Source organism: Sinocyclocheilus grahami, unplaced genomic scaffold (genome assembly GCF_001515645.1).
Source record: "Sinocyclocheilus grahami isolate Dianchi unplaced genomic scaffold, SAMN03320097.WGS_v1.1 scaffold442.1, whole genome shotgun sequence".
In the NCBI taxonomy this organism is placed as follows: domain Eukaryota; kingdom Metazoa; phylum Chordata; class Actinopteri; order Cypriniformes; family Cyprinidae; genus Sinocyclocheilus; species Sinocyclocheilus grahami.
Genome location: NW_015505621.1, coordinates 877,112 through 896,643, shown reverse-complemented (window position 1 = coordinate 896,643; position 19,532 = coordinate 877,112). Strand labels below are relative to the sequence as shown.

Here is a 19,532-nt window from a genome sequence, read left to right as displayed (position 1 = left end):
TTATTTTACAAAAGCACAAGGTTTTGTTGATATTGTGAGTGCACACAAATACAAGTAGACCCTTTGCAGTTCCGAATGATGTATACTCTTACCTTTATGAGCAAAAATGACAGCGTATTTTTAAGTTTCCGCTGTTCTTAAAAAAAATGTAAGTGATCGCGCTGGCGCCTCCATGTCCTGCAGTGCGCTTTAGCTTCCACTCTCCGTGCAAACGATTGGATATGCACCTAACAATGCTCATTTATCTTGGTTAAATGTTTAAATTAATACTGTGAAATGCCTGAAGTGTTTTATTTCTGTTTATTTTAGGCAAGTTGTGTTGGTTTGAGAAGTCTAAATTGATCAAACATAATGCTCAACTCACTGTCTGCCGCTGCCTCTTGCTCGTTCCTTTAAAAAACAAAAACTTGAATTTAACAAACATAAAATGTTCCAAACATATTTCTAAATTAACTTAACAAAGAAACAAAAAGAAATATGACCACTTTGCCATTAAAAACCAAAACTGAACTATTTTAATAGCTGTGTAATGGGGAAGAGAGAGAGAGAAAAGTCACGGTATCCAGTCGGACTCGGGCCGAGAATTCTCATAAAGCTGTTGGACAAGGGCCGTGCAGGGCTCTATTCGTTCCCTCGTTCCCTCATAAAATGTGAGTATTCGCCCTTACAAAAAAGAATGGCATGTTGCTATGTGGTTTTTAGGGTTTTCTTGCTGTTGGTTGCTTAAAGATGTGTTAAATTGTCATGTCTTTGCTGTTGGTTGCTTATAAAGACCCTTAAACCTTTGAAACAATCCCTAACAATAATTATGGTGATTTTTTTTTTGTAAGGATCGCCTCTAAGGAACTGTTTTCTTTGGCTTTATTGGCTGCATGTGGGTTTGTTCTGTGTGTCTTTCATTAGGTCATAGTGTTTATGCAGTATTATGATACTTATTATGAATTTATATTATTATACTTTAATGCAGTGGATGTTTCTAAGAGTCAACCAAGCATTAAAGTGATTCTCCCTTCACTACTGCTGTACTGAAAGCATCGAGGGAAGATTTCAAAGGAAGAATGTCTGTCCGAAGGGTAAATTCTTCATCCTAATACCCACATTTGTCAGCAAAATCCCCTTGATATTATACCCCACAGCATCCATATGAAGTGTTTCAGCTCCAGTCGTCCATGCAGTGATGAAAATAGCATCACTTTACTGGGAAAACAATTATCCTGTTGTTTTAAATGATCACAAACTAAACGGAGACTTCATAATGAGCGAAAGGGTCTCTCAGCTTTACAGCGAGATGTCATACATGCAAAAATAGATTTGCATCGACCGGCGTAACATTAAACGAACAACTCTCCTATTGAAGGTGGTGTTTTAGATTTCACGGTTACTAAACACGGTTTGCAGAGCGAGTGTGTGGTGTGTTTTGTCTCAAACTGAGTCATACTGATAAGGTCATTGAATCCCCTGAGCTTTATTAAACACTCTATTATATGCAATTTAATGCCAGTTAATTAGCAAGCGATTCAATATCGTGCAAATCGTGTTTCTTATAAATCCCCATGCAGATTCAGAATAATTATTATTTTTTTGAGTAAACAGGCTCCCCACGTTTACCACAGATTCATAAGACTGTGCTATTTGTTTGCATTGGCTTTCCAATAATACAGTTTACTGGATTCTTTCTCTTTTTTGAGACCGAATAGACTCTATTATGTGGTTTAACTCTGACTGACCTTGAACCGAAAGGTCTCGCAAGAGCCCTACTGCAGGGGTGGGAAATATAATAACAGCTAAAATTCATATCTGGGGAACCCGAGAAGCTCTGCTGTGCATTAAGGGAATTACAGATCATTCTGACTCTCTGTGAAACTCATTTCTGAAGCCAAACATATTGCGTAAACACCCGTGACCCTGTTGTCTGAGAGAACGCTCTAAACGAAGGTTTAAACAAACATCCTTTAAACCATTGGCACAACAAACACTTCTGCTGCACTACAAGATTTGCCGAGCCACAAGCGAGTTGATCCTTTCGACCTGTTTACATGCTAAAATCGCTAAAACACTAACAGCCGAGGCTTGCGTGGACTCAAATATTTTACCAATTTTCTCAATTTTCCACATGGCAGCGTTTTACCCACTTGAAGTTATTATTTTCTCATCTTCTAGCATTTGGAAAAATCTCTGTGCATTTGACTTTCAGATAGGAAACCAAAAAAATTGTCTCTGTGCATGTATCGTTAACCTATTTCTGTCAGGGGACAGCATGAAAATCACACATACAGACCAGTTATTTCACACAATGCAAAGAGCATCTCATCTCAAAGTTAACTAGAACTCTTTAAATTATTGTCTTCTAGTCATTTAAACCACATTGACCAGTGACAAAGTCCTTTTTGAGGTAAGCTGGTTCACTTGGTGGAAATGTAGTACTCAGTACAATTCCTATTGATCTGAATGGGGAAAGGTCAACATCTCCTGAACTTTAAGTTTACACTTGCAAAATCATTAGAACAGTCAGACATGACATACTTTTTGCTTTTGTAGCTTGCAGTAAATCACACTAAATCACTTTTTTCCTGTTAGTCCAAAACAATTCAAACACGTTATAGAAAGAAGAAAAAACAGTCAATGCTTTTGCCAAACAGATGAATGGCTCATCTAGGGGTCATTTGCAACATACGTAAAATGTTTTTATTCTATATTATTATGCACAAAAAAGCTAAACAAAAAATGTTACAAATTATTTAGAAACACACATTAAAATATTATATCTATTAAAATATAAATAATTAAGCGTTTTCCATGTTAAAAACATGTTTAAAGGGGTCAGTGCTAAAAATTCAATTAAAGGGTTCATATGATGCTGCTAAAAAGAACATTATTTGGTGTAATGAAATGTGTTAAAACATTATTTTCCACGTACTATATATTGTTTCTCCTCTATGTCCCGCCTTTCTGAAACGCGTTGATTTTTCCAAAGCTCATCGGTCTGAAAAGCGAGGTGTGCTGTGATTGGCCAGCTATCCAGTGTGTTGTGATTGGCCGAATACCTCAAGTGTGTGACGGAAATGTTACACCCCTTACCATACTGTGATGCCGTGTCCAGCTGGAGCGACGAGACAAAAACATTAAAACCTATTATAAACGAGGCATTTGTTGCATCCAGTGGGGACATAATTACGGATTATAATGACTTATACTGTCTTTTTACGCATTGGATTCGACGAAGGAGCGGCCGCCATAGCCGGCGGGATTGCGGCAACCACATGTGATGACCCTTGGCTGGACTCCACTTCGTCCACGGTGAAAGCCGATCCGGCGATCCACAGCGCGAAGTTGATGTATTTCCTCAGCGACCAGCACGGATCAGCTCCAGGCATGACGAAGCGGATATCGTCCTCTTTTGGAAGGCCAAACAAAGTACCTAAAACCTTACAGCTGCATGAGTTGTGACTGTCACGTTAGCCTGATGGGACCAACTCTACTTCTACTGTTAATAAGATTTTGGTAGGCTACTATTAGATGGATAGCCTAAATGTCCTAATTCAGATGGGCTACCTGTTTTTTTTTTTTTTAATGGTATATCAAAAAGTGTATATTTTTAAAATGTGATTGTTGGTACATTTTACCAGTTTTTACCATACTTTCAAAACAAAAATGAAAATAGGAAAAATATGCAATATGAAAATAATTGAAGACAAAATGTGTTTTACCTTTTTCAAAAGGTACATCTGGTAAAAGGGGGGTCGTCTTTTAATCAGGGTCGTCTTATATTCGGGCCAATACGGTAGTTTCGCTTTCACAACGAAGCACACAGCGCCTTCACGACATGGCGGCGGCGGCAGCAACAATACTACAGCGAGAATAAAAGTTATGCCTTCTTTCTTTGCGTGAACATTTGGGTGGCGTAATGCTAATCTTCCCACATCGTGACGTAGATATGTGGGGGCGTGTTAGAACGAGCCATTTTAGGTAGGCGTGGTTGACTCTTAACTTATATAAAGAATATCTCTTTGGATTTGAGACTTTAGTCTTTGTAACACTTCAAAGAGAAAGGAAACTTGAAATCACATCATATGACCCCTTTAAATTAAATTTAGACATTTAGCAGACGCGTTCATCCAAAGTGACTTACAAATAAGGACAAACATTAAATAAAAACATTATTTTGTGTATTTGGTGTAATGCAATTTGTTTACGCAGTTTAAGGTTAAAAAACACATTATTTTCCACATACTGTACATTATTGTTGCTCCTCTCTGCCCCACCTTTCTGAAATGATTCCTCGATTCTTACAAAGCTCATCGTTCTGAAAAGCACAGTGTGCTCTGATTGGCCAGCTATCCAGTGAGTTGTGATTGGCCGAATACCTCAAGCGTATGACGGAAATGCTGCGCCTCTTACCATATTTGGAATACAGGCTTCCATGGCGGCAGCAACAATACTACAACGAGAATAAAAGTTACACCTTCTTTCTTTGCGTATACATTTGGGTGGTGTTATGCAAATCTTCCAACACAGTGACGTAGATGGGGGTGTGTTTAAATTAGGCGTTTTAGGAAGGCGTGGATGAGTCTTAACTTTTAGAAAGAATATCTCTTTGGGTTTGAGACTTTAATCTTTGTGACTTTACGGATCTTATACTGTATATGCACGAACAGCTTGAAACACTCCAAAGATAAAGGAAAACATGAAATCGCGTCACATGACCCCTTTAAAAAATACAAAAAGCTGTGGAAAACTAAAGTCAAACTTTAGAGAAAGAAGAGGCTTTGAAGGGGCTCAAATGGTGCACATGGTGATTATTCGAGGAAAAAAGTGATTAATTTGCATGCAATTTATTTTTCATTTATTTACGATTTATTTCGCCTATTATTATAATAGGACAGATCAGAGCTGACAGGAAGTGAAGTGGGAGAGAGAGAGGGGGGTGGGATCAAGAAAGGTCCTCGAGTAGGGATTCGAACTTGAGACACCTGTAGCGCAATGGCACTTTATGTCGGCACGCTGCCTACAAGGCTATCGGCGCAAATTCGTTTATCTATTTAAATGTCTTTAGTGTGACACTGAATTTTCATAACAAAAAAAAAAGATACGAATAAAAGTCTTTCTCAAATAAATAAATAAATCTGAGAATGATCCTAAACTGAAAGGCGCTAATCTTTTCTTACAGCCACCAGTTTTCTCTTAATATATTTTTTCTACTTATGTGTCTGTTGTGTCAAACACATTAGAAATGCATTTTTTGGCATAGATTTGGCAGACAAAGGTATCTTCAATTTCACAATCTGGTATTTGCTTATAATCAAATGTAAAAAGTGAGACACTTGCCGATCGGAAGAACCAGGAAAAACGGAAGCCAACAAAGGACAAAGCATCCAACCACGATGCCCAGGGTCTTAGCGGCCTTCTTCTCTCGGGAGAACTTGAGCAGACGCAATGCGAAGTGTGTCCGGTTGCGCAAGGCCTCGTCTTCGGACACCGTCGTGTTCCCACGGTGTATCCGCAAAGTTACAGCCTCGGTGGTGTGATCGGACTTTTCCGTTTTCTGTCCGCTAATCAGACCTCGGGTCTCCCTCCTCGCGACCACGTACACGCGGCAATACATCGACAGAATCACCACTAGAGGGAGATAGAAGGACCCTAACGCAGAGAAAATGGCATAGCCGGGTTCTTCGGTTATCTTGCATATGGATTCGTCCTTCGGTGCTGGTTCCTTCCATCCAAAAAGAGGTCCGATTGAGATGGTAATGGACAGAGCCCACAAAACAATGAGTGCAAGCAATGCCCGTCGCTCCGTTACGATGGACGGGTATTGCAGAGGATAACTAACGCCGATATATCGGTCCACCGAAATCACACATAAGCTCATGATTGACGCAGTACAGCACAAGACGTCCATTGCCGCCCAAACGTCACAAAACGGGCGTCCGAAAATCCAACGACCCAACATTTCAAAGACCGTAGAAAATGGAAGAACCGTAGAGCTCAGCAAAAGATCCGCAACCGCCAAGTTCACAATGAAGTAATGTGTAACTGTGCGTAGATTACGATGACAAGCCACTGAGAGGATGACCAGGATGTTGCCCAGAACGCCAAAAATGATGAAGATTGCCAACACCATTCCCAGAACAACAGCCTTCGTGACGTTCAGCTCCGGGACGAGAACCTGGCTGCAGTTGCTACAGTTTTCGTGGAATGACTCTGGGGTCATGTTGTCTTTGAGGGGAATCATCTGTTCAAGATGTCCAGGCATTTAATAAAGGTCTGATTTTGGGGCGTCAGTTAGATTTGCACCATAATATTGGAATCTCTCCAAGAAAACAATGAAAACGGCACTATTGCATTGGCCGTGGTACAAGAACATTGGGGCATTTGCAGCATTGCAATGAGGGATGATGAATGTGATGAAATTTAACCTGTTGTGTCTCATTTCTCATTTCTCCTAGATGAGCTTTTAGTGATGTATGTTCGTGGAAAATAGCTGTGGGTGAAGGAATAAACAAGAGGAACTAAACATATTATGCTGTGGAGAACGTCAGATTCTTTTGTCATAAAGTCATAAATTCAAGGGTTGTTTTGACATGTTCATAACCATGTGCAGCTGCAACATCATACAGAACAATGAGAATGACACAAATGCCGTTGTTGCAATTGGTGTGATCTATTAAGTTACAGAAGAGGTTTGTCTGTAGTTTCCAGGCATTAGGTTTGATGCATGAGCGATCCGTTTTAGATATGCATCAATGCATCGACGTGCGAAGGTGTCAAAACGTTCTCCATCTCTCTTTGCACATTCATTAAGCACTGTTAATGTGTTCGTGGACTTTGTAAAACAAGAGCTTCCCGTCTTTTTGCGCGCATCTGCAGCGGTTGGAAACAGTCCACATGGTGCTGACGGTCACTTCAGAATCGGATTCGCATTGAAAGTCTGCATGGCGTTGGCTGACGTTGGCTGAGGTTGCAAAGCGGATAACAAGGACAAAGCTAAAAGCACTTTGGCATATGCTGAGGAGATATTTTTGGCTGAAGAGCAGTTCTCAGTGCGTCACACAATTTTTAGGCGAACGACTTCAATCAGGAGAGATCTGGTCGTAAAGCAGCCATGCTGGTTTGGTTTGAAGACTGATGAACCCTGAAAACAGACAGAGAAAATGGAGCTTTATCAGTGAAGTGGATTCATTTATCAGACAGGCAACTTTTAAACCACCGCTCATGCATTATAATGAAGTGTGCAATCGTTTGGCATAAAATTATGAGCCAGTTCCAGTGGATAATGATATATAGATTCATTAATTCATATTTCTCCGATAAAGGGCCCGCAAATGGATTTCTCTCCATGAGGGATCCTCAACAAAACAAATGCTTTTATTTATATATTTCTTCTGCAGTGATTCATTCGACACGTCAAACACAAAATCAAATGGGACAACAAAAATGAACAGTTGCTGTCTTATACACACAACTAAAATTATCTAATTTTCCCACAGAATAGATATTAAAATTCTACATTCCATCTATTCTAAGACAAATAATATTGAAAAAGTAGTCTAAATTTTTACGGTTAATTAGTGATTATATAGCCATACTCTAACATTCACAACTTTATTACTTTAATAACTTTAATACACCAGGCTTTTCGAACAACGCTATCAGTTTTAGCTTTGAGCCTAATCTCTCTGGTAATTCCCTGTCCTGCTTTTCTCTTGCTAATCCGTCTTCTGTTTCTGAGCTAATTTCAAAATCAAATTCTTCTTCCTGTCGACTTGACCCAGCTCCTACTTCTCTCCTGAAATGGTGTCATTCGGTCATTTCTCCACCTATCTCTCATTTCATAAATGCTTCTCTTGTCACTGCTTCTTTTCCTCGGTCACTTAAAGTTGCTGCAGTCACCCCAGTTCTCAAGAAACCCAATCTCGATCCCAAAGTTTTATCCAATTATCGTCCCATTTCAAATTGACCATTTATTGCTAAATTATTGGAGAGTACTGTAGCGTCCCAGCTTCAGTCTTTCCTAGTGGCAAATAATCTCTTTGACCCATTCCAGTCCGGCTTTCGTCCGCAACATAGTACTGAAACTGCCCTTGTAAAGGTAGTGAACGATTTATTACTCTCTCGCGACACTGGCTCTCTGTCTTTACTTCTGCTACTTGATCTCAGCTCTGCCTTCGATACAATCTCTCATGATTTGCTTATCTCTCGTCTTTCGGCTGTGGGTATATCTGTTACTGCTCTTTCCTGGCTCTCCTCATACCTATGTGATAGACAGTTTTACATCTCTGCTCGGGATTTTAGATCCCTACTGCCCCCCTGAAACAAGGTGTCCCCCAGGGTTCCGTTCTTGGGCCTTTGCTGTTTATTATTTATATTTTATCATTGGGTCAGATACTACAGCGTCATGGCTTTAGCTATAATTTTTATGCTGAAGACATTCAAATTTACACATCATGCAGGCCATCCCTATCCACCAAAATTGATATAATTTCTGTTTGCGTGCAGGATATAAAAACATGGTTTAACTCTAATTTTCTGAAACTTAATATGGATAAAACTGAGATCATCATTATTGGTACCCCATCACTTACCATCAAAGTTCCCGCTGACTTTACTTGCAATATCACTGGCACTCTAATTGTTCCATCTAGTATCGGTGTTACGTTTGACTCCTCTCTTTCATTTCAGTCTCATATTAACTCTTTCACTAAATCAGCTTTCTTTCATTTACAACGGATTGTCCAGCTCCGTCCTTTCATTAGTGCCAACGATGCAGAAACTCTCATCCATGCGTTTGTTTAATCTCGTCTCGATTACTGTAAAGCCCTTTTGAAAGGTTTACCAGCTACCTCCATTGCTAAATTACAGTATATTCAAAATTCAGCCGCTCCTATTCTCACTCGCACTAAGCATTCTGCCCACATCACCCCTATCCTGGCTGATCTGCATTGGCTATCAGTGGCCTATCGTATTAAGTTTAAAATTATCCTGCTTACTTTTAAAGCTTTGCATGGTCTGGCTCCTAACTATCTTCACAGTCTGCTCCTTCCCTATTCTACACCTCATTCATTGCGGTCCTCTGATTCTCACCTTCTTGCCGTCCCTCGGTATCACCTCTCTTCCATGGGCGGCAGATCATTTAGTGTTGCTGCCCCTAAATTATGGAACTCTCTTCCCAGATCACTCTGTCTTGCCAATAACCTGTCTGAATTTAAATCGCTGCTCAAAACTAATTTGTTTTCACAATGTTACCTTTCTTAAATTGACTTCTGTTTATTCTGTTTTATGTTGTCTTATCCATATATTACTCTCTGGATGTCTGATGTTCTCTTTACTTTACTTTCTGTATTATTGTTTGATTGTTTTTTAGAAGTTATCCTCACATTTCTGATGTTTATTGTAAAGTGTCCTTGAGCTCTGGAAAAGGCGGTATATAAATAAAACGTATTATTATTATTATTATTATTTATTGAAGCTGCAAAGACAGCTTGTTCAGAGGTACTTTTCACATAGAAGTCTTAAAGGTACAGTAACCTAAATCTGGGAGAGACTGGAAAATGGTCATGAAAATTCTTATATTAAAGACACGTATTTTTGTAGGCCAACCTAGCAAACTACAAATGGGGTATTACTGATGTATTTTATTTTGTAGAATAAACCGTGAAAATATCTTGAGCTTGTGTTCACCACAAATCTTATTTCAGGCATTTAACCAAAAACACATTGAATAAAAAAAAAAACACTGACTTCATTGAAAGCCAAACATTAACAGCACCTTGAGAACTTGATAGATGACGTGCCATATCACAGATTATTCTGAAAACGTGACAAACTGATGCATAAATAGAAAATAAAATGCAAACTGGTGCTATTATACTATATGAACTTTAATATAAATATTATTGCACATACTTTTGAAACAGTTTGTGCACATTATTTATTTTCATTTGCTGGTATAAAAAAGCAGAGAGAGTAAAAAGAGAGTAAAACAACCCAAAATAGCCTAGCAACCATTTGAAATGCCTTAGTAATCACATAGAAGCACCTTAGCAACCGCAAAGCAGCATCCAGCATAGTAACGCTCTGTCAAGCACTCTTATTTTCTTCAGAACACGTAAAGCCCGAGTTTCAGATTGTTTCTGGAAACCACAGATGTAGAAAATGACCTTTCACAGGGGTTTTAACGAGATCGTGTCCTGTGAGACTCTGGCCGGTTCTGAACGAAGCGAAACAGCAACAGATTTTTTTTGTACTTCAGAGTTGTGAAAAATGCACCCACTGGGCAAAAACACAAGGCTGCCTCAAAAAAAAAAAAAAATCAGAGAATGTTTTTATTTTTTGGCATTTTCATGCTCTCTAATTCCCACTTTAATCAAGCCAATTCTTGCTGCTTGCCATAAGACACAGAAAAAAGCTTAGTAAGTTAAGAAAACATATTTAATAACATTCAAATATCGCATGATTTCAGGCAAATCCCTCAGCTGCACAACAAAATCCCCCTTTTTTCGGTGCCTGTCGACAAAGACGTAGTATTGGTTTGTTTCTTTTGTGAGATTTCTGGCTTCCTGACCTTTAGAAATTAAAATCTTCTGTTCTGTTCTGTCATTTTTCTACCTTAACCAATGTTCTGCCAAACGGCATCAGCAGAATCAGACAGACAGGAAAATTAATCTTTTTTGCCGTCTGTTGCTTCTCTATTTATAATGATGACAGAATAAATTCAACTGTGCAAGGCTGTGACAGTGAGTCTGCACACATACAGGAAACCACTTGATCATAAACCATACACACGCTTCATTTTCAACTGATCTTTTTTCATTACACAATGATCTTTCTAGATTGACACTAATTGCTTCTAATGAGATCGCCTACCATCCGTTTGTGACTCGATCAATTAACTTTGAGAGGAGAAATGCACGCAAGCTTAACACTCCTACTCAGACGCTCTCACGTTTCTGACATTAGTAGGAATATTGATCTGATTTCCAGCTTAATGAGGCACAGAGGTGACTCTCGCTGCTGGCTGGGCACTACGGAGGTGTTAGGAGGACACAAAATTACTCCTGCTTCACTCAACCGGCAACTGTGCTTTAGAAAACACGAGCTGTTAGGCTGGTGCTGACACACACTCTCAAAAATAAAGGTTTCCAACCATATAGAAGAACCATTTTGGGTTCCTTCAAGAACCTTTCAATGACCAGTTCTAAAATGAACCATTTTTTTTTATCTAAAGAGCCTTTTGTGCACTGAAATGTTCTTCATTAATACCAAAAACTGTTATTTTTGTATTAAGAAAGGCGCACATGCACATGGGGTCAGGGTTTGGCTTGTGCAGCACTGGACTTTATTAACACAAAGTATTTGTATTCTAGCAATTATCAAAGTATTGCACTTCAGAACCAACCTATTAAACATTCTCTTTCTTCTTTAAAACATGATTAGGAATTTTAATGTATTAGCCACAACAAAGGCAATGTTTGGTGAACTAATTTATTACCTTGATTCGACATTAATTTATCAATTAGAAAATAACCAGCATTAAAGTCAACAAAAAACTCCATTTATATTTACATTTACTCTAGTGTTCAAAAATGTTTTGTATTTTTTAATGCATTTTTAAAATAGACTAACACTTGTATTCAACAATGTTATTTATAATGTTTCATATGTTACAAGAGATTTCTATTTTAAATAAATGCTGTTCTTTTGAACCTTATATTCATCAGAGAATCCTGACAAAAATGTATCGCCATTTCCACAAAAATATGAAGCAGCTCAACTGTTTTCAACATTGATAATAATCAGAAATGTTTCTTGAGCAGCAAATCAGCATATTAGAATGATTTCTGAAGAATCATGTGACGCTGAAGACTGCAGTAATGATGCTGAAAATTCAGCTTTGATCACAGAAATAAATTACATTTTACAATATATTCAAATAGAAAACAGTTATTTGAAATTGTAATAATATTTCACAATATTTTCGATCGAATAACTGCAGCCTTGGTGAACACTTGGTGAGACTTTTGAATGGTAGTGTATAAAATGTCTTGAATCTTATCAGTCAAGAAAGCAATGTTAGAAATTCTTGGTTAATATTACTTCTGGTCTATTTGTCATACTGCAGATTTTGGCACATCTACTGTATATATTCAGAAAGTCATATGCTATGCATTAAGATCTGGATTTCACTTGTCTGTGGATCTTAGGCTCAAAAATGAATGATTAATATTATTTTCCCCACACACCTGGAGAAACAAATGTCTTTTCACAGTCAGAGAAAGTTATTGCATTTTGATGAAAGACTATATAAACAAACATGCACTGATGAATCATGCATAATACGACCATGGATGTTCAATTCTGGTCAATTTTGATTTCATGTTACCTTTAAAAAATAGTTTTTATCAAAAATCCCCTGTCGCATTATCTCCCTTCCGCTGTTTTGTGAGTGTCAGCATTCATTTCCTTCTGTCTCCTGCCTAAACGCAACTGCCATTGTATTTATACACACAGGCGAGAGAAACTGAATCCCGTCCAGGGTTCGTGAGGCTCAACATGATAATACTAGTGCTAGGACGGAGATAGTGGAGTTCAGTGTGCATTCAGTGGTCTCTCTGTCTCTGATCTCCCCATCACGACATCAACCCGCGTCTGACCTTTGGGCCTCACCGGCGCGTCGAGTGGAACTCCATGCTGATACGCCAGCTGTTCAGAGCCTCAGCTGGCTCGCTTTGAGCTGCCATGCTGCATTGCACACCAGCCCTCCTGCCTGTGCTACACCGTCCGCCCCTGTGCCGCTCTCTCATGAGCTACTATCAACGCTCATCATCTTCAGTTTAGTTGAGTTATAAATATCATAGGACTAGTTCACCCAAAAATTTTCTGAAATTGTACTCACCCTCAGACATTTCATGATGTAGATGAATTTGTTTCTTCATCAGATTTGGAGAAATGTAGCATTACATCACTTGCTCAGCAATGGATGCTCTGCAGTGAATGGGTGCCGTCAGAATGAGAGTCCAAACAGCTGATAAAAACATCACAATAATCCACAAGTAATCCACACCACTCCAGTCCACCAGTTAACGTCTGGTGAAGTGAAAAGCTGTGTGTTTGTAATAATCAAATCCATGTGTTTAACTTCAAACCGCTGCTTCTATGGATCCATAATATTGTGTTTTCCCCATTGAAAAAAGTCTTGTCTGAATCAGGAGAGAAATCTGCACAGATCTGCACAGTGAAAACAATCCAAAACCGCTCTAAAGAAATATGTGGGTGGGTTTTGATGTGAGAGACAACAGGAGATGGACTTTTTCACTGGAGGAAGCGTTATTATGGATTATGGATTTTCGCCAAAAGCAACAGTTTAAAATTAAAACACCTTAATGACGGATTTGTTTCTTACAAACATGCAGTTTTTTGTTGCACAAGATGTTAGCTGATGGACTGGAGTGGTGTGGATTATTGTGATGTTTTTATCAGCTGTTTGGACTCTCATTCTGACGGCACCCATTCACTGCAGAGCATCCATTGGTGAGCAAGTGATGTAATGCTACATTTCTCCAAATCTGATGAAGAAACAAACTCATCTACATCTCAAATGGCCTGAGGATGAGTAAAATTTCAGGATTTTTTCATTTTGGTGTGAACTATTCCTTTAAGGAGCAGTGCTCAATCAAATTGACAACACTCGCCTATGGTGAGGGACACAACTGAAGCATTTGCTGTTTTAGTCCTCGAGCAAACAGTAAATTAAACTGACAGCCAGATGATTTTCACTAACATCAGTAAGAGACCTTGAGCTTTGCCAGACTGGCACCCATATGGCCGTGCACATGAAACGATTCACCAAAACAACTCATCACCTCAGCGAACAGAATCTTATACTTAATATTAGATATTTATATTTAATCATGGGGGAAAGAGCTTTTTCATTCAAAGCCCCCAAATTATGGAATGCATTTCCTTTTAATATCAGAAATGCACCAACCCTTGATCCCTTTAAAAAGCTGATTAAGATTTTAAATACTTATTTAAGTTTGTTTTTACTTGATTTTTGTCATTTGTATTATTCTTTTTGTGTTTCTGTTTTATTGTAGCGCTTTGGGTTTAAGAAAAGCACATTACAAATAAAATGAGGTATTATTATTAATCATAGGCCTAGCAAAAGTGCACCCAAAAATTAAAACTCTGTAATTTACTACTGTAATTTAATACTGTCATTTAAAATGATACTGTAAAAAGTGGTAACCTGCAACTATTTTTACCTGATTCAATCCATAATTATTTATTTATTTTTTGGTATAAATTAATGAATTTAGTTTGATTCATTGATGCTAAATAATTTTTTATTTTCCTTTTAAAAAATAATAAAGTGTAGTATACATTTTTTAATCTACAAAACATTTTAATTAATTGAAAAAATATTTTATGTATCATTTTATCATTCTTATTTAGTTTTATTTATTTATTTTATTATATTTTGAAAGTTTTAGCAGTTTTTGTCCATACAGTGGAACCATGTATGTAGTACGTTTTACAAGAAAATATTTCAGTCTTTCTGTGTATTATTTGTGAAATTTACTAACAATTTGTGACAACTGTTTCAAAGTAAATCTTACACCAGTTTTTTCAGTGTACATCAAAATATCACAATGCAAACCTCAAACCTCATTAGTTCTCGCCCAGTCACATGACAAAAAGACATACATTTTAGGCTATTCCTCACACAAAGCAGTCATATGACTTATTTAAAAGATATGAAATATAGCACAGACTACTTTTGCTATAGTTTGGCAGCATACGGTTTTATACATGAGGATTAGTCGATATTTCTTTTAGACTGATCAATTCCTTAAGGGCTTCAGAGGAGTCTCTATTATTCATTAACAGATTGTGAAGAAATCAGGGCGGCCTGCGGCGGTCCGACAGTCTCGCTCATCACAGAAACAGTCGATCTGCTGGGTTTCAGCTCGGTGGTCCCTCCACAACCTGTAGGCCACACTCACTCTGACTGAGATTAAATCACAATTATTGGTCTTCTCTGCCTAGTACTTATCACAGCCCTGCAGGGCAACGCAATAAACAGAGCCACAGCGCTCTCTCTGTAATCGCCACAGCCTCCTCTGAAATTAATGGATACGGTTGCCTGCTTTTACATAAAGAGCGGTAAATATTTAGGCTTCACCGCTGAAAGGTAATTCAAGTCGAAGCTTCCTAATGTACAGGCTTCAAAAAGACAGAAATGAGTTCGGTCAGTGGCTGCTCGATGTTTATGTAGCATCAAAGCGTGAGACCTCAGCAGAGGGTGAAGGGACACAAACAGTGCTGTATCTCGCCTGACTGAAAGCTCAGGTCCACGGCTTTCTAGAACATTCCTCTTCTGGAGCAACAGAAGAGACATGCTGAGAGACTCACATTATTCCTCTCTGTCATGAGCGAAATTAAGTGGAGTAATTGAATTTGAAGGTGGTCGTAGTCTATGGAAATTTGGCTACTATATCTGAAACCATTAAAAAAATGTACATGTAAGAATTAGATGTAATTACACCAGTAAATTTAAAGAATTATCTTATTATGAAATATAGCATACAAAATAAAAGTTTTTGTTTACATTATATATGTATGTGTACTGTGTTTATTTATTATGTATATAAATACACACACATACAGTATATATTTTGAAAATATTTACATGCTTATACATTTATAAATTCATTTTCTTATATTTTATATTATATATAAAAAATAATATATAAACATAACATATTTTTTCTTAAATATATACATGCATGTGTTTGTATTTTTATATACATGATAGATAGATAGATAGATAGATAGACAGACAGACAGACAGACAGACAGACAGACAGACAGACAGACAGACAGACAGACAGACAGACAGACAGATAGATAGATACAATAGATAGAATGAACGAATGACAGACAGACAGATGAATGGATATATAGATAGATAGATAGATAGATAGATAGATAGATAGATAGATAGATAGATAGATAGATAGATAGATAGATAGATAGAATATGGGCAGTTTATATAAATATAATTTTATAAAAATATAATTTTTAAATGTTCAGTTATTTCATGTATCTTAATGTTAAATATAGATATATACTGTATATATTTAAAAGTATGCAGTTGACATTAAATATTAAACATTTTAATATTAAACATTAATACATTTAAAACGTACAATTTAATATTAATAAAGATACATGGAATATTTGTATTTTTAAAAATGTATTGTTGCACCGAATGACCATTTAAAATTAACCAGTTAGGGGAAAAGGCGATTAAAATACTGGGAAATGATTTATATATACATATATATATAAAAGCAGCAATATGAGCAGCACCTTAAATATTCATGTAAACCGTAATCTAAAATCTTCATTCTGCTACAAAAAGCACATTATATCCTATAATAAAACAAGATTTGTTTGCTATACTAAAATCAGAAACTCATTAGAACAAAATATAATTATAATTTGCCTAACCATTTCCCCCATTATTAAATATAAGATTCATAAATAAAGTCAGCATTATTCTTATGCATATATGTATGTTATATATTATATTACATATATATACGTATATATTATATCTTATGATATAGGCTATGTATGTATGTCCTTTTCAAAATATGCACACCACCATAGTTCCAATTTTCTGATTCAACAGTTTGTTTTTGAGCAGAGAGAATCGAAAGAAAAATTCTCCATTTTAATCAAACTATTTTTGCTCCAGTCAATACAAGACGACAAAAGTAACCTTTTCTTGTTGCCCATCATGCATAAATCATTGTGACAGCTGGGAGAGGATGCCGAAATCTCTGGAACACACAACTAATCAATGCATTACATCAGTATGCACCAACACAACCACTAAACACGCGCACACACTCGATCCCTCATTTTAAAGACCGTAAACTGAACGCAACAGCACGTATGTGAAGTTTTCAGAAGCAACCTGTAGACTCACTCCAGCGCACATCGCACGAAGTTTGCAAACGGAAAAAAAATAGGCTATTTCTAATGTAGCCTATTACGCATAATGATTGCATGCTCAATATAGTCTAGCAGTTGTGCGACTGACTGAACACTCACCTCAGCAGCGTGTCAGTGAACGCGAGAGCTCGATCCGGAGGTGTTTGGGTAGATGGACGCGCGGCGCGTCTCCGGTTCGTCGCTTCAATCTCTCCTGTCATCGCTGTGGAAACGGCAGAGCTCTAGTTCAGCGAGTCAAGTGCAGTTCTGTGTTTCCACACGCACATTTGAGCGGAAGGGTCCTCGGGACATGAGTATTTCTCAGAGGAGGTGACCGTGAGTGTGAGTCATGGCGCCCCGCGCCGCGCCGCCTCCTTTACGCACAAACTTTGGTGCCGCTGCGCTCTGGGCTCGCAGATGTGGACGTGGCCATTGGCCAGCGATGGTACATCACCTCAAAGAAGAGTGAATCAGCTGCTGACGCGATTTCTGGTTAAAATAGCCTCCAACGTCTGGTGAAAATAGACATGAGAAGGGTGGTTACCCAAACTCCTCGAGGTGAACTGAACTGTGATCCTAAGCGAGAAACTTGCTAATGCACGAGTCATATTTAACCCCAAAATCAAAAAGAAATTATACTTCATTACAGTTAATGAAGACATGATTTGGAGGTGTGCTTAGTTCACACAAAATTGAAAACGTAATCATCCCCAGGCCATGCAAGATGTAGATGAGTTTGTTTCTCAAATCAAACAAATGCTGATTCATGCTGCCAAACTCTAAAAAATTCCGTACAAATTTCAAAACTGGTCTAAATGAATGAAAAATAGATTTCCCTCTGCAGTAACTCAAACTCAAATCTGATTGGCACCTGTTCAAAACATGCAAATGTGTTGGACATCATGATGATCATTTGAGACATGTTTGACATCATGTACATCAGCATATATATATATATATACACAGTATGAGAATGTGAGGTGAAAACATACCTTCAAAACTGTTATTGCACCATCTGGTCATACAGGAACTGATTTTAAACAAAAGACAATACATTAAAAGCTTGAAAAATCTATCAAGAAAACATAAAAACAGATAATAAGACCAGGAGAGAACATACAAATTAGCATTTTGCTCAGTTCAGTTTATTCTTAAGAGTCTGATGCTTGCTATAAGAATTCTGTATCTTAAGTAATCTGTTTTGTAGGTGATGCAATCGTGAAATGCAATTAAATGACTAATTAGGGTGCAAGAAACCTTCAAACGTCCAACAAAACTCACCTGTGAGAGTGTTCAATTCACAGTTATGTAGAGCTTTTCATAGCACAAATCGCTCCACATCAGCTTGACAAAGACTAGTGCCTTACAAAAGCCAAAGGCTTTTATGTGCAGCTGTTTAGAAATGCAGAAGATTAGAAAGAAACCAGCACAAAGTGCCTGCCGGACTGGCATAGTTACACTAATTCAAACAAACACAGAGACAAACATTTAAATATGAATCTTCTGATGTATGTGTACTGTTCTCTCACTAGCAGCTGTGAGGTGTCACCTTGTATTTAACGTAACCATTTCTGAATCTGCTTACAAAGTTTTATTGTATTGAATGTCACCTTTTGGATCAATATTTCAAGGAAGGCATTCTAAAATCATAAATAATTGATGTCTACAAATTTATGTCTGTTAAATAATTTACATGTCATCTAAGTAAACATTTAACTCCTGGCACAAAGCTTGCGGATATTTATATATTTTTTGTTTTCACTAATTTTAGTTACAGCTTTACTAATTTTATTGTGGTTTTGTCATATTAGATTTTTTAAATAGGTCTATATAATATGAATTACTGTTTAGGTATTAGTTTTAGCTTATTTACTTTTATTTACTTTAATACTTAAACCGAGAAATAAGAAATGTTTGATGGAATGGAATGTTTGAATACACGATGATACAAAGTTTCCTACAATTGTGATTCTTGTGTAAATACATTTCTGCTGCAAAAAGTCCAGGAGCTTGTAAGTCATTGCATGTAAACTGTTTTAGTTTGCATGCAATGATATATAAGTGGATAAACAGGCAAAATGTAACACTTATGATGTAAAAATAATAATTATTATTAACAATCCATAACACTGATTAAGATGGAAGCTGGAAGCATAAGAAATCAAGAGAACCCTTCATTGAATACTGAAAAATGATTCAACTTAATGAAAATGAGAAATGTTGAACTAGTTGAAATAAAATACTTATATGAAATAATTAATGAAAATGTTTGTTTTTTTATTTCATTTATTATTTGTGGTTTTCAGTTTAGTCAACCCTGGTGTATGGGATTTTTTGTGCCTATTTAATGTCTGTAAGTACACTGTAGTAATAGTCAGTGATGCTTTCGTTAGTAAACACCCCTAGTAATAGCGGGTGTCACCAGACCTATCCGTGTACTGGATTAAGAATCAGTCTACGCATGACCAGGCAGTCATTCTGAAATGTCTCATCGCTGTCGAGAGAAGCGGCGGTTGTGTACCTGAGCCACACAG

At 37.4% G+C, this 19,532-nt stretch overlaps 1 protein-coding gene across 1 annotated transcript in view; it reads right to left on the bottom strand.

The window, feature by feature from the left end:
- Window positions 1-18,028, bottom strand: part of LOC107552152 (alpha-1A adrenergic receptor-like) — a 27,474-nt gene extending 9,446 nt beyond the window's left edge. The window contains exons 1-3 of the mRNA XM_016233981.1: window positions 17,991-18,028; window positions 17,119-17,510; window positions 5,326-7,129 (exon numbers count right to left, since the gene is read on the bottom strand). Of these exons, the coding sequence (XP_016089467.1) occupies window positions 5,326-6,250 (925 nt within the window). The 5' untranslated portion in view covers window positions 6,251-7,129; window positions 17,119-17,510; window positions 17,991-18,028. The remainder of the gene's footprint in view (window positions 1-5,325; window positions 7,130-17,118; window positions 17,511-17,990) is intronic.
- Window positions 18,029-19,532: the final 1,504 nt, after the last annotated feature.